Consider the following 15946-nt stretch of genomic DNA (forward strand, 5'->3'; position numbering starts at 1 on the left):
GTGTGGACACTGGACCAAGGCTAGAATCACGTCCTGACAACGCTCAGCTGGTGGGTTCAGTAGGCTTTAGAGCCAAAGGGCAGAGGGTAAAGGGCAGACAGGAGAGGCGTTAGTGTCCTGTGTGGATTCAGTCCTCCTCTGCCGGTGGCTTCAGGCTCAGGACTGCCCTCTCTGAGCATAATTCCCTCCCTGGACAATGAGAAATTCATGCCCACCCCAGGGTGGCGAGGCTACTGAATGTGATAATGTACATAAGGTGCTGGGCACGGTGGCTGCCCCATAACAAGTGGTTCCGATCTTCCGTCTCCACTTGTCCCCACTGTACAGATAGGAAAAGTGAGATCTGAGAAATCCTGTGACTTGTCATACCCAGCCAGAAAGGGTCACGCTGGACGTGACATTGGCATGCTCACCTGAGGGAGTCACTGGCAGATGTGTCACTGGGGTGAAATGGGTAGACCTTAGAGTCCTTCAGAGGGGGCTGGACAAGAGGCTTCACTGGTAGGTAGAGCCTCAGCTAATCCCAGTCCCACTCTGGTGCAGAGAACGGAGGGTGCCTGGAGCATCCCAGCAGCACTTCCCAGGACAGTGGATGTGAAGCAGGGGCGGGTCCCTGACAGAAGTATCCTCTGAGGAAAAAGAGAAAAATAATTAAAAGACCATGAGGAAAGGTTAAGGGAAATAAATGACAGCCTCAGAAGGAAAAATCTACATTTAATTGGGGTTCCAGAGGGCGCTGAGACAGAGGACCAGAAAGCATATTTGAACAAATCATAGCTGAGAACTTCCCTAATTTGGGGAGGGAAACAGGCATTCAGATCCAGGAGATAGAGAGGTCCCCCCCTAAAATCAATTAAAACTGTTCAACACCTCGACATTTAATAGTGAAACTTGCAAATTCCAAAGATAAGGAGAAAATCCTTAAGGCAGCAAGAGATAAGAGATCCCTAACTTATATGGGGAGAAATATGAGATTAACAGCAGATGTCTTCACAGAGACCTGGCAGGCCAGAAAGAGCTGGCAGGATATATTCAAGGTCCTAAATGAGAAGAATATCCAGCCAAGAATACTCTATCCAGCAAGGCTCTCATTCAGAATAGGAGAGATAAAGAGCTTCCAAGGTAGGTAGAAACTGAAAGAATATGTGATCACCAAACCGGCTCTGCAAGAAATATTAAGGGGGACTCTAAAAGAAAGAGGAAGTCCAAAGATATAATCCAGAAAAACAGGGACTGAAGAAGCATTATGATGACACTAAATTAATATCTTTCAATAGTAACTCTGAACGTGAATGGGCTTAATGATCCCATCAAAAGACGCAGGATATCTAGCCACCAACCACTAAACCATTCATCCATCCATCTCCTTACTTACCCATCTACCGATCCCTCACCCTCGATCTATCCATCCATCCAACCACCATCCATCCACTAATTTTGTTCATCCATCTATCCAACCACCCACAACCCATCCATCACTCACTAACCCATCCATCTGTCCATCCATCCAAGCATCCTCTATCTTTCTTGTTCATCCATTTATCCAGTGACCCAACCACCAATGCTGGCCACCTGATAAGCAGGCACCATTCCGTGGGACGATTCCTCTGGGGCAGCATGACTGCTTCTCGTTGACTCTCAGGGGCATGTTGTGAGGCCCCTGTCCCCCTCCTGTTTTGGGATCCCCACTGGCCCATGGAAAGATCTAAGGCAGCTTTGGCTCAGGGGAGGGGCGAGTCCCAGGGGCTTTATCTGAGGCAAGTGCACCAGTGTGACCGAATGGCCTCCTGACTGTCACTGAGGCTCTGCAGAGATCACTTTGCTTCTGGTGGAGGTTGGTGCATAGAGTGCTTGTTACGGGCTTCCAGATGAGAGGACGATGCTTGGGACATGTGTGCATGAAGATAATGCTGTGTCCCGTTTCTTGTCTTTGTAGAGGGAGTAACTGCACAGTGCGGGTGACCCAGGAGTTCATGGAATACCATGTCAACAATCATAGTTTGAAGGACAGCATTTCTAATAACTACATATTTACACCCACCCAGTCAGCACAGCGCCCATGGAACAGTGTGGGAAGGCAGATTGTGGCGGGAAAGCTCATGACTGAGATCCGGCAATATTTCTACAGGTGGGCTCGGGCTCCTTGGTGGTCGCCAGCAGGTGTGGGAGGAAATGAGGGTCCATGTTTATGCCGGATCCCTGCTCCTGGGCCCATGCTTGGCACATGGTCCTTCTGGTTGGGAGCTTGAGGAAGACGTGATTGCTCTGGCCTAGGGCATCCTGGCTCCATCGCACATGCTGGACCTCATATGGGGTGTCCAGGTTCAGAGCTGGGACAGGAACCCACAGGGACAATGAGGGGACTCTTGTGTTTTCATGAGAGCACACACCTAAGCCATCCGGGTGAGGCACCCCAGCTCCACGTTATCCCAGCTCCACATTATCGGGGGGCCAGGTTCTTCCTATTATGTTGATGAGTAATGCTCCCTACCCCCCTGCCCCCCTGCCCTGGATGAGGGAAGAAAGGAGGGAGGGAGGGAAGGAGTGAAGGAGGAGGGAGAGAGAGTGAGGGGAGGGAGGGGCATTCAAAAGGAACCCAGAAAACAAAACAAAAAAAAAAGGAACCCAGAGCCTGAGCCACCCATTCCCTATTTTGCACCAGCAAGGTGGGGGACAGGAATCACACATATGCCATCTACTCCCGGCTCGCCCACGTGCCCCTGGCCCAGGGAGCGGAGCTGCTGTGCCGGCGCATCGAGCAGGAGTACCGGGTGGGCCCCTTGGAGCTGAACCGTGAGGCCATCCTGAGGACCAGCACCAGTCTCCACAACCAGCAGGTCCTCCACTCAGACAACAACGGCTACCAGATGCAGCGGAGAGTCTTCCAGAAATACTCGAGCAATGGCATCGCCCTGGTATGCTCTAGGCTGCCTGTTTGCTCTGCGGTCCCGGAGCACGGAGGGGAGTGGGGGGTGATCCCCGATGGTGCTTTTCCAGAAGACAGGAGGAGGAGGCCCATTGCAGCTTCACCATGGAGCGGCAGAGGCCTCTGGACAAAACTCCAGCAGAGCCCCCTTGCCCACCTGTGCCGTTAGGAGCGAGGCCCAGGCTGGGCCACCTGCAGTGTCTGAAATCCGGGGCCACCACATGCACTAGACTGTCCCTGTCCCTGTCTGTGCCTCGGTTTCCTCTTGTGGAGAATGAACGCCCCGTGTGGGGTGTTCTGAGATTCAGGTTGAGTGTGCCTGACCCATCCCAGGTGCTGTGGCAGAGACTTTCCCTGGCAGCTTCTTCCAAGCACTGAGCATTGCCAGAAGCCAGATGGGCTCCCACGTCCTAGGCCTCTGGCCCTGTGATCCTGGGCGAGCTGGGCCGGCCTCCCTATGACTCCCTGCAGACCCGAGAAAGGGAACAAACCCAGGGCTGTGAGGGTCAGGGGGGACAATCCAGGTGAAGCCCCCACTGGGGGCCTCCTGTGCCCTCAGTAATCAGTTCTTTTTCCTCCTGAGGGGACCCAGAGGCATGTGTCCCCACCCTCCTCTGCTTCTGAGCTCAGGTCCCTTCGTCCCTACCTGCTAGCCCTCACCTGCTGTGCAGAGGCTGCTGACAGTTCCCATGGGTCCACCCGGGACATCTGGCTCCAGCAGAGCACTGACCTGGGGACAGGGGCCGCTCTCCCAGAACACACATGGCCCTTTCTCTCTGGAGCAACTCTCCACCCAGCTCCCCTATCAGGCTGGACCACACACACCCCCTCCTCACTCCTGCAGGACTGTGCACAGTGTGTCTTTGGGCCCTTTGTACTGGTGGGGAAACCGAGCTTGAGTGGGCTTAGTCCCCAGCTCATATGGTCAGAAGCAGTGGAGCTGGATTGGAGTGACAGTCTGTTGGTGTCCAACGTCAGAGCCTCTAACCTCTGTCTCCCTTCTCCACCCTGAGCTGGTGCTCTGTGCGTGGGGTGGAGGGTGTGGGGTGGCCGGAGGGGGACCCGGACCGAGAGGCCTTCCTGTCCTCTGCCCCAACCGCCAGCCTGGCAATGTTTGTGTCCACAGAATTACTACCCCATGGCTCAGTCCGCCTTCATTGAGGACGGCAGAAGCAGGCTGGTGCTGCTGTCCAAGCAGGCACACGGCGTGTCCAGCCAAGAGAACGGGCAGGTGGAGGTAGGAAGTGGGCCCTGCTGATCACCCAGGGGTGGGAGCAGGTGATCGGGGGGGGCTGGTCAGATAGCTCTTCCCTGCAGGTCATGCTCCATCGCCGGCTTTGGAACAATTTTGATTGGGCTCTGGATTATGATCTCACCCTGAATGACACCTCCACTGTCTACCCTGTGCTCTGGCTCCTGCTGGGACCCCAGTCTCTCACCACCCGCCTGCGTCAGAGGTGTGGGCTAGCGCTGCAGCGTGCACCCGTAGTGCTATTAAGAGAGCTGAATGGTAAGGGAGTGTTCACCCCAGAATGAGCCCCCCTGGCTGGGATGGACCTGGGGACCGTGTGGGCCACCATGATCTGGAAACTTTGATCAGAAACGAGCTCAGGGGTCTCTGATCCAAGCCCTCGTTTAATGTGTGGGCAAAGTGTGTGCAAATACTTTCAGGCTTCACCCAAGCTTATACATGGAGTAGCGAGCACTTCTGAGAATCACACAGATTCCGCTTTGTATCCTCTCCCTGAGTATCCCTCACTTTCTGCTCTGATGACTCTTTATCTTCCATAATATGACATGTATGGCTCGATGGCTTCACCCCTAGTAGATCAACATTAAAAGACTTGTTTTATTTGATTCTGGGTGTGCTGTCACCAGGCAAGGTTAGTTCAAGTTCATGGTCTGATGTGCAAAATTCATGCATTGCCTCCACTCAAAATTCGTTGGTTTTTTTTTTAAGACTTTATTTATTTATTCATGATAAACACATAGAGAGAGGCAGAGACAGGCAGAGGGAGAAGCAGGCTCCCTGCGGGGACCCTAATGTGGAACTTATACCCAGGACACTGGGATTCACGCCCTGATCCAAAGGCAGATGTTCAACCATTGAGCCACCCAGAGGTCCCTCGGTCAGACTTCTTCAGATTTAAAACCGCCTATGTCTTTACAGAAATAATTGAAGATGAGAAACAATAAGTAATGATCATGTGTAAATATGGTACTCTGCAGCAGCTTTTAAAGAATGAATCATTTAGATACAGTTCGTATCCTTCCCTTAATCCTTGAACTGTTCCTCTCTACTCACTTGAGAGGTTTGGAAGAGAATGTGGTTATGATTTATCCTTGTTTCAGTTTTAGAGCAGGACCCTCCCAGGGCTGTAGAAGCGGGCAGGCTGCTGCTCACACGTGCACAAAACACGGGCTGAGTGCCTGCTGTGTGCTGCACACTGAAGATGGGCAAGGGCCAGGCCTCTCCTGCAGGATTTCTCCTGAGCTATGGGCTGGGGGGCCATGCTCATACAGATCCAGGCTTCAGGGAGCAGAGGCAATGGGACTGAGCAGAGTGGGGGCTTGGTGCTTCGGGGACCAAAAGCCTGGAGAAGATTGGGGTCCACTTCGAGGGCAACAGTTGAGTTTCTCTTGTTTGTAAGTGACAGAAACTGAAGGGGCTGCTGGTTGGGCGGAGCTGGGCAAATCCTGGAATCAGAGCAGCAGCACAGGAGGCCTGGGATATGGGATGGGGGCAAGGCAGCTGGGGGTCTGTGGGGAGCAGGTGTTCACCGTCATCCCTCCAGGACTGCCTTTAGCTGCCTGCCTGGCCACCTCTGGGTCTCGGGCTCCTGAGAGGGGGATCTGATGCACCAGCAAGTCGGGCTGCTCCAGGCTCTGTCCGTGGTCCCTTCCAGGAGGCTGGGAGCCCCTTTCTCTGATGGGGATGTCATCCTGTCTGAGTGGGCCCCGAGACTAGGTCGGCATCTCACACTGCCCCCCTCCCCGGTCTCTCTTGATTGAAGGGGAGAGAAACTGAGCGTTCACTGGCTGAGCCACCAGGAGGCTCTGTTGCGAGGTGTGGGCACAGGCTGTGGGGAAGGGCAGGGGTGCCATGGTGCTCAGAGGCTGGAACCTTCATGATGCCACCCTCCCCCCCACACTCTCAGCTGTCCTGCTCCCTGCCTGCAGACCTTCTACTCCTCCTACAGGGATGAGGCTGTGAACCGCTGTGCCTTGCGTGTCCCCTCACCAAAAGGGACCCAGCCTCACCTTTCCAGGCTCAGGTGCTGGAGTCCCAGGGAAAGCTTCTGATTGGTGCTGAGAGGAGCACCTGGCCTGACCCCAGACCAATCACTGTGGCCGGAGGGCGGGGCGGGACCGTGTCCCAGCTGAGCCCAGGGCTGAAAGGGCATCTCCTGGAAGGAAGGCCTTGGGTGCTTCTGAGCAGGGGACCAGGAATGACAAAACAAGGGAGGAGCTGACATCCCAGAGGTTGAATTGAAACCGAGGCTCTGTGTGAACCTGCCCTGTGATCTAGAACAAACCACATCACCTCTCTGGGCGGTCGTCTCCCCATCTGTACTTGGAAACAGCTGGACTAGAGATTCAGGATCCTTCCAACTCTTAGACTCTGTGGTGTGGGCCCCTGGCCGTTTGGGAGGGAAGGCATTCAGGTGGAAGGATGTCCGTGAGCAAAGGCTAGACGGGGGTGCCCGAGGCGCTTGGACCAGCAGGGGCTTCAGGCTGTCCTCTCTCAGGGGCACGAGTTGGCAGGAGCCGGATTGCCCGGAATGGGGGCCAGAGTGTGCACAGCTCCCAGTGCCAGGAGGAGGCGCGGGGCCCAATCCTTGTCCTGGCTCTGTGTGTCTGCCCTGCAGAGTCTGCCCAGATTTTTCCAGGCCCCCAGCAGCAGCAAGAAGCCGTGACCCTGCCCCCAAGTCTTCACCTGCAGATCCTGAGCATCCCGGGCTGGAACTACAGCTCCAACCACACGGAGCACCTGCAGGATCTCCAGAAACGTGAGCCGGGTGTCCAGGGAACCAGAGTCACTCCTCCCTCCCCATGTCAACCTGGCCCCACGCCCATCACCGGACAAAGTGGGCTCCTCTCAGAGCTGTCCTGGCTCTGCATGGTCCCCTGTTCCCCTTATCTGCCCAATGGGGAGACCCAGGCCCACAGAGAGGCAGTGGGGGGACCGGTGTCCCTCAGTAGGCAGGACACCCAGTCGGCAGGGCCCCAGAGGAGGACCTGTCCACACCCAGTCTCTGAGGATCCCTTCTATCCCCACCACCAAACCCCAACCATCGTCCACCTTTGCCGGATGCTCAGCCTGCCGTGGAGTCTGCTTCCTCAGGGACTCCTCCTGGAGCTGGGAACAACTGAGTCCCACTCATCCTCTGAACTCAGGAAGCCTGACTATCCGGGGCTTCCATTCATTCACTGAACAACTGTCTCCTGTGCCAGGCAGTGGGTAATCAGCAGAGACGATGGTAGGCAAGGACCCTGGACTCACAGAGTTCTCAGACTAGACAGGGAAGCTGCCAAGTCACCAGCCAGTGACATTAATGTTCACAATAAGCCCCCAGCCCGGCCTGATGGAGATGACACCTGCCATGAACTGACTCATCCTGTTGCCAAAGCTCCAGCTGCACCTTATCTTCCCCTTGGCACTGTGAGCAGCTCACAGGCAGGGCTGGCTGCCCCGCAGGCACCCTCTTGTCCCCAGAGCCCCACCAGGGCCTGGCAGGCACCAAAGATGGCTCAGTAGGAATCCTCAAATTAAGAAGGAGGGAAGGAAGGAAGAGGCAACAGGCCAGATAACACCATCTGATCTAGTGGATCTCTGGGACCCTGGCACATGTCTGTAGCCAAGGAGCTTTCTAACACTGAACCCCATCATCAGGATCCCCCCTTGTCATAGAGGACCCTGGACCAGCAGCCTCTCCTACAAGGAGGAGCATTCCCTTCCCCCTTCTGTGTGTGGCCACACACAAGACAACTGGTCTCCTCTAGACAGCTGGCTCCCAATAGGAGGAGAGGGGTCTGGCCTGGGGGTGTCCCCAGACTCACTGAATGAAAGTCCCTCCTCCCTGGGTAACAGTGAGTAAGAGACAGAGGGATAGGAGCCTCAGGGATGCAGTGAGACACCCTCACTGCTGTCCCCGAGCTCAGGGCCACCTTATCAAGTAGGTATGTGGTCATGGACATCAACCCCACCCCCACCCCCACCCCCAACCCGACACAGACAACGTTCCTGACCCTGGGGCTTGAATCCACAACCACCGCCCTGGAACACATCCAAGAGATTTTACAAACCCCTTGTTCTACAGGACCCAGGAGCCCACATTCCCCCGACCCAACACAGCCTCGTTCCTCTCTCCTCTGTGCCACAGGTCCAGTCGGCTCAGCAAATGGCCCTTGTCACTGTGGCCACCAGGGTCCCCAGCTGATGGAGGCCATATTCAGCACCTGCTTCCTCCTTCCCGGGGATAAAGAAGTTTGTGCAAGGGCTACATCCCTCCTGCTCCCTGTGCCTTGACCTGGGAGGGTTGGGGCCACACTACAGCACTCAGGGTGCAGGGAAGAGCAGTCCAGCAGGCACTGGGAGGCTTAAGGATGAGCCTAGTGAGGAGCACAGCAGCAGACGAGGGCAGAGACTTGCAGGCACCCCTCAGCATTAGTCCCTGGGTGTGGGGGGAGGCCTTGGAGGCTGCCAGATCTGGGCTGTAATCCTCCGTCTGGTGCCCACCAGCTGTGTCTTTGGGCAAGTGACCAGACCTCTCTGAGCCTGGTTTCCTTGTCATCAAGGAGGGACCGGGTCAGCTGCCTCCCAGGGAGGTGGAGGGTAGGAAGTGCTGGGCCCGGACTAGAGGATTTGGGGCCAATGTGGGTCCTTCTGTCCCTGAAGGCCATCGAGGGAAGGCCAAGGCTGACCTTCGCCGTGTCCTGCTGCGGCTCCACCACCTGTATGAGGAAGGCAAGGACCCAGTCCTGTCTCAGCCAGTGAGGGTCAATCTGCAGATAAGTGCCCTCAGATCCCTGGGACAGGCCTCCTGGCTGTGGCCTGAAGGCCCAGCAGGGAGACAAGCCCAAGGTGAAAATCCCCTCTGGCAAAGATGTGGGCAAAGAGATGGCTGTGGGAGCTCTGGCTCAACCTGGAGTGGGTGCTGTTGGGGGCGCAGGGGCACCTCACCCCCTCTTCCTTCATTCTTGTTGTTTCTCCTTCCTCTGCTCCCTTGCTGAGTCACATTGTCCTGCTGCCGGCCTTCGTCAGCGTGCTGACTCTTTGCTTCTGCTTGTCCCTGTGGTCACCCACCTCATGGACCTCCCAAGCAGATATATTGGCAGAAGCTGGAAAGGTAGAGGCAAAAAGGGCCTTGCCCCTCTGTGCTTTCTTCTCCCGGAAGCTTCTCCAGAACCTTCCCACCTCCTGGACAACAGAGGCTCCCTTCTTTCAGGCCAGAATGGGCCACCTGCCTCCCTCCCTGCACAGGAGGAGGGATAAGGATGCTTACTTGGCACAGGGGAGGGATAAGGATGCCTGGCCTCATCCCTGGGACTGCCCGCTGAGCCATACCAGGTAGAAGGGGTCTGGATGCTGGAGGCAGCTCCTGTGTCCACCACCCCCAAGTGTGCTCCTCCATTGCAGTGACTGGGGAAGCATGCTGGTCCTGGCATCCAAGGAAGATGACCTAAGACATAGAAAAGCAGCATGGAGGGATGGGGGATGAACAACTGCCCACCTGATAGGCTAATATAGAAAATGGTCAGGTTGGGGGGTTTGTTGTGCTTTAAATAAAAAATGCATGTGTGTCCTCATCTCTAAAATGGGGACACAGTTCCTGTCTGGGGATCTGCAGTAAGAATTAAGGAGGAAGTGTGTTGTGCCCAGGGTGAGACTGCCCCCCCCCACTCCTGCTTTACCTGCTCTGATCTGGGGCTCGGGGTAGCTCACCCTCTCTGTGCTCCTATCTCTGCAGGGGCTGGGGTCCGTGGGGCAGTGGAGGAGCGTTCACTGACAGGACCTGGGATGTGAACACACTCCACTGCTGGAGCTGGAAGAGACAAGAGCCTCCCCACCACAGAGGTTTGGAAGCTCCTGGTTCAGGCCTTACCTGGGAATCCCGGCAGCCCCCAGCCTGGCTCAGAGGTTGGGCCAACCTGTTAGATCCAGCCCTGCCCCTTATGGCCTATGGGACCTTGAGCAGGCTCCTTAGCTTCTCTGAATCTGTCCCCTCCTGAATCTACACAGGTCAGTGTGTGTGGGCATGCCTGCATGTGTGTCCGTAGACCACACCCCCTGCCTCTGTCCTGGCTGAGTCATGACCTGGCAAGCATATCCCAGGGGGTTCTGACATCTGCCATGCTGTGCCTCACACTGCACACACCATCAGCTTCTGGGGGACTACAGGCATTTTGTGCCTCTCGGTCTTTCCCATGCTGTTCCCTCTGCCTGCAAGGCCCTGTGCCTTTCCCTCTGGCCTGCTCCTACTCAAGCTTCTATGGAGTCCAAAGCTGGATCAGTTTCCTCCTCTGCTGTCCTCTCCCCCTCTTTCCTGTTTGTTGTGGATCTTCTCTGTGCACTGCACATAGCATAGTGCCAACTACATAGCTGGACATTTAGTCATGTGGATGGATGGATGGATGGATGGATGGATGGATGGATGATGGATGGATGGAAGAATACATAGATGGATGGGTAGATGGATTGTTAGATGGTTGATGGATGATGGATAAGATGATGAATGGGTGGATTAATGGATGGATGGATGGATGGATGGATGGATGGATGGATGGACGGGTAGATGTGTAGATGGATGAGGATGATAGATGGATGAATAGATAATGGATGGATGGATGGATGGATGGATGGATGGATGGGTAGCTGGATGGTTGAGTGAATAGGTAGATGTGTAGATGGATGAGGATGATGGATGGATGAATAGATGATGGATGGATAGATGGATGAATGGATGGATGGTTGATGGATGGATAGGTCTATGAAAGTGTCAGTGTTTGAATGAGTGAAAAGGATGGATTCTTGGACAGACTGATGGATCTTGGATGGGTGGATGGTTGGACAGGTGGGTGGACGAATGGATGAAGAAGTTTCCCTCCCATGGTTGAATTTAGTGGAACCCGGTAATACAAAGAGCAGGCACCACCAGATGACCTGAGGGAGAAAGCTTTAGGCATTGAATGTTATACCCTATGGGGAATGAGGCCATGTATGGCCAGGACCACCTACCTATTACCCTCATGGGAAGGCAAGAATGCAAGGGAGCCCATGGCAGTGGGAGTCCCAGCAGGAGGAGGGCACCCAAGGGCCTTCATGAAGAAGCCACAACAGAGTGGAGGCAGGTGCGGTATATGAGGGGGCTGCTGGGTGGAAACGTCCTGGGGAAGCAGGTACCTCTAAGGACAGACCGCTTCTGCTCCCCCAGGCAGCCCCAGCTCTCACTCAACACCCCTGCAAGGCACCAAGGTCACCATCTACCCGAAGGAAATCCGGACATTCTTCGTTCACTTTCATAGCAGTAAGCCCAGGGCAGGCTCTGAGGCCCCAGGGACCCCAAGAAAAGGAAGATGACCTAAGACATAGAAAAGCAGCATGGAGGGATGGGGGATGAACAGCTGCCCACCTGATAGGCTAATATAGAAAATGGTCAGGTTGGGAGGTTTGTTGTGCTTTAAATAAAAATTGCATTATACAAACCCACACTGTCTCCTCAGGCGCTAGAGCTGGCCTCACCCAACCTGGGTGATATCTGTGCATACATCCACACTCCCCATGCATGTGCAGGAGTCTTCAGAAAGCTCCCATAAGGCAGTGAAATACCCAGCAAGAAAGCAAAGGCACCTGCCACACAGGCCCCATCCCCTCTCACCCAGGCCACCAGTGTTACTTGTGGGCCTAATTTGTGCCTACTGATGGGGTGTAGGGAAGGGTACTTCAAGGTCAGGGGGCCTTCAGAGCCCCTGGGTGTTATGGGAGCCTGGTGTACATTCAGAATGGCTATGGAAAGGTTACCCCCAGGCCAGGGCAGGAGTCATAGAAAGAGCAGGCTGACCTGAGTCCTGAGCCCCAACAGGCTGGATGCTGAGAGCAGGTGGCAGGATCTGCTGAATATTTCTTTCTGTTCTCACTTCATGGCTCCTGGGCGGCCCTCCATGGACTGTGTCAGAAATGATGCAGGTATCTGATCTCATGTGACATTCTCCTAGGACAGGGACCTGGGGTGGGAGTTGGAGCCTGAAGGGGATTCCCAGCACCTTCAGCTGCATGAGCTCCTAGCCTCATGGGACCAACAGTCCAGGAGAGTGTCCCTTGCCATCAGAGGCAGCCTTAGGGGCCCTTCCTGTGTAACCTCATTGCCATTCCTGTGTGTGCCAGCCTCTGTCCTGGGTACCTGACATGACCTGGAAACCTCTAGCACATTATGTGGTCTGGGTTCCTGACTCTACTTAACTGATGAGAACCATGACTTGGATTGCTCAAGTCCCTCTCCCAGTGTCACTGGGGACTAACACCCTGGCCCTGGCTCCTTGTCCAGGTGGCTGCACTGATATATCAGGCTGGAGGGACCTAAGATGGGACCCAGTGGAGGCCATAGCCACACACAGGATGGTGTATCCACTATAGCCTTCTAAGGAGCTGCAGATCTTGAAGAACCTGAAGGAAAGCTGAAAAGAGACTCCTGGATGCTGTCCTCTGGAAGGTGAGGCATCTATGTGGCTGCTGACACCAATTCCAGGCCCATGAAGGGTGGAGGAGGTGATAGCAATGACCACTTATGGGCCTGAGTCCAAGGGGCCCCTCTGACCCTCAGCTGCCCTAGCCAGGAGCACGGGAGAGAATTAGGTATGGCCAGAGGATTCTGGACTCATTCCAAATAGAAAGCCACAAAGTCCTGCCCGGGCTGTGGGTGGAGGAGGACTCCAGGCATGGGAAATTTCAGGAGTGTCAGTGGCTCACAGAACATCCCTGACTAGGTCACTTTTCACAGGTTACCTCATCTGGACCCTAGAAGGAGCAGTCAGAGATGACCCACTTTATACCTTAGATGCTCTCAGGATCTGCGTGTAATAGAGATCCTTCTACAGAGTGAGTCTAGGGCCAGACAGGTGCCCTAGACCTCAGACTTCTTTAGATCTTAGAGATAAAGTGCACATGTCCTGTGTCAAGGAATACCCTGCATTGGATCTGGGGCAGTACCTGTGATTAAATACTGCCATGGGCTGAATTGTGTCTCCCAAAATTTGTGTGTTCAAGTCCTAACCACCTAACCGCTCAGAATATGGCTGTATTTGGAGATAGGGTATTTTAAAAGGTCATTAAGGTAAAATGAGGTCATATGAATGGCCTCTAATCCAATCCCTATTTTATGCTATTTTATTTTTAAAGATTTTATTTACTCACTTGAGAGAGAGAGAGCGCAATCGAGAGCAATAGAGAGCATGAACAGGGTGCAAAAGCAGAGGGAGTGAGAAACAAACTCTCCAGTAAGCAGGGAACCTGACACGGGCTGGATCCCAGGACCCTGGGATCATAATCTGAGCTAAAGACAGGCGCATAACCCACTGAGGCACCCAGGCGCCCCTCAATCCTTATTTTAAAGGGAAATTAGGGGGTGCCTGGGTGGCTCAGTAGGTGAAGCATCTGCCTTTGGCTCAGGTCATGCATGATCCCAGAGTTCCAGGATGGAGCCCCGAGTCAGGCTCCCTGCTCCCTAAGCAGGGAGCCTGCTTCTCCCTCTCCCTCTGCCCCTCCCCCTACTTGTTCTCTCTCTCTCTCTCTCTCTCTCTCTCTCTCTCTCTCTCTCTCTCTTTCTCAGTCTCAAATAAATAAATCTTAATGGGCGTCTGGGTGGCTCAGTGGTTGAGTGTCTGCCTTTGGTTCAGGTCGTGATCCCAGGGTCCTCGGATTGAGTACCACATCAGGCTCCCTGCAGGGAGCCTGCTTCTCCCTCTGCCTATGTCTCTGTCTCCCGTGTGTGTGCGTGTATCTCATGAAAAAATAAATAAATATTTTTAAAAAAGAAAGAAAGAAATCTTAAAAAAAAAAAAAAGATTAGGATGCAAACAGAAGAATGACCATGTGAGGACACAGGGAGAAGACAGTCGTCCACACTGCCAGGAGAGAAGCTTCAGAAAGACACCAAACCTGCCCACATGCTGAGGACGTCAGCCTCCAGAACCCTGAGAAACAAACTTTTGTTGTTTAAGTCTTCAGCCTATGTGACTTTATTCTTGGGACCCTGGCCAACTGACACAAACACTGATATTTATGCAGTGAAAACATGATTTTCACAGTAAATGGAATAATGTAAGTGCTACAAATGTCCTCACATCATCTCAGCCAAGGTTTGCCATCAAAGGAAGTAAGAAGAGATGTTTCCTTTTCAGAGCTTTTTGAGTTTCAGAATTGCAACTGTGTAAGTGTGTAGCTGTAAGTAAACGCATCATTGACTTATAGGAAATGCTAAAACACGAAGTGTATTTAGTAGCCCCGCATCACTGTCCATCTTCCACTTGTATTGCTTTTAGAGTCTTGAGTAAACAAATCTCTCCAGGTACCACCAAGGAAGGGCAGATACCAGAGGGACCCAGGAGGCTGGTAACAAGGCCAGTGACAAGGTGAGACGGTATGGTGAGCATCAGGCCCTGATGGGCCCTGTGCAAAGGAACCCACTGATTGGCTTAGGAAAATGTACTTGACACATCTTTGAGGGAAAAACAAGTTTCAGACCACCCTCATATTTGTTTCCCAGGGATAACATTTCAAAGTACCACAAGCCGGTGCGCTTAAAACAACAGAAGTGACTTCTCTCATAGTTCTGGAAGCCAGAAGTCTAAAATCCAGGTGTCAGCAGGGCCAGGCTGGGCCCTGGAAGTTCACAGGAAGGATCCTTCCTTGCTCTTTAGCTTGTGGTAGGTCCAGCAATTCTTGACATTCCTTGACTTGTAGATGCATCCCTCCAGTTTCTCCAACACTGCCATGCTCACAGGACCATCTTGCCTATGTGTCTCTTCCTCTCTTCTTACAAGGACACTAATCATATTGGATGAACGTGATTAATCCACCCTACTCCAGCTTGACCTCAGTTGATTACTTCTGCAAAAATCCAATTTCCAGATAAGGCACTGTGGATCAGGACTTCAGTGTATCTTTGTAAGGAACACAATTCAACCCAGTACAACCCTGGATAGTACAGTTTGTGTCTCTGTGTGATGGATATGTATAGAGAGATCTCCAGGTACCAAAAGGTTTTGGGAGATCCCAGCAAAAATTTCTCAAAAATACCTAAGATCTTTGTTCTCAGGAACAGATGGGACTAACAGATTATAACCATTGCCCTTGAGCATTATTCATTGTTCATGATAGCCATAAATTGTAGGTAACCTGAAGATCCATCCCCAGCAGCATGGATAAATAGAGAGTGCAGTGGGTCTCAAAGTGTGATCCCAGGACCAGGAATATCATCATTACTTGGGAAGCTGTTAGAAATACAAATTATAAAAAAAAAAAAATTATCAAGGTGCCTGGGTGGCTCAGTCAGTTAGGCATCTGATTCTTGATCTCTGCTCAGGTCTTAATCTCAGGGTCATGAGTTCAAGCTCCGCATTGGGCTCCACATTGAGTGTGGAGCCTACTTTAAAAAAAAATTTTAATGAAGAAAAAGAAATATGAATTATCAGGGGCTCCTGACTGCCTCAGTCAGAAGAGCATGTGACTCTTGATCTCTGGGTCATGAATTGGAGCCCCACATTGAGTGCAGAGATTACTTAAATAAATAAAACTTTTAAAAAAAGAAAAGAGGGACGTCTGGGTGGCTCAGTGGTTGAGCGCCTCCCTTTGGCCCAGGATGTGATCCTAGAGTCCCGGGATGGAGTCCCACATCAGGCTCCATGAAGAGGAGCCTGCTTCTCCCTCTGCCTGTGTCTCTGCCTCTCTCTGTGTGTCTCTCATAAATAAATAAATAAAATATTTTTAAAAAGAAATACATATTTTAAAGATTTTATTTATGT

The 15946-nt window shown here is 53.1% G+C and overlaps 2 protein-coding genes across 2 annotated transcripts in view; one reads left to right on the forward strand and one right to left on the reverse strand.

The window, feature by feature from the left end:
* The window catches only part of PPP2R2C (protein phosphatase 2 regulatory subunit Bgamma), a 947578-nt gene that overhangs the window by 252251 nt on the left and 679381 nt on the right, over nucleotides 1-15946 (reverse strand). The gene's annotated exons all lie outside the window — the stretch shown is intronic.
* Nucleotides 998-13506, forward strand: LOC112653680 (epididymis-specific alpha-mannosidase-like). The gene is given in 12 exon segments (XM_049108033.1): nucleotides 998-1122; nucleotides 1937-2128; nucleotides 2663-2915; nucleotides 4053-4163; nucleotides 4244-4436; nucleotides 6796-6936; nucleotides 8826-8970; nucleotides 9914-9939; nucleotides 9942-10004; nucleotides 11362-12113; nucleotides 12472-12636; nucleotides 12925-13506. Coding segments are annotated over 9 exon segments (1233 nt in total). The 5' UTR covers nucleotides 998-1122; nucleotides 1937-1973; the 3' UTR covers nucleotides 11508-12113; nucleotides 12472-12636; nucleotides 12925-13506.

Source organism: Canis lupus, chromosome 3, assembly GCF_003254725.2.
Source record: "Canis lupus dingo isolate Sandy chromosome 3, ASM325472v2, whole genome shotgun sequence".
Lineage (NCBI taxonomy): Eukaryota > Metazoa > Chordata > Mammalia > Carnivora > Canidae > Canis > Canis lupus.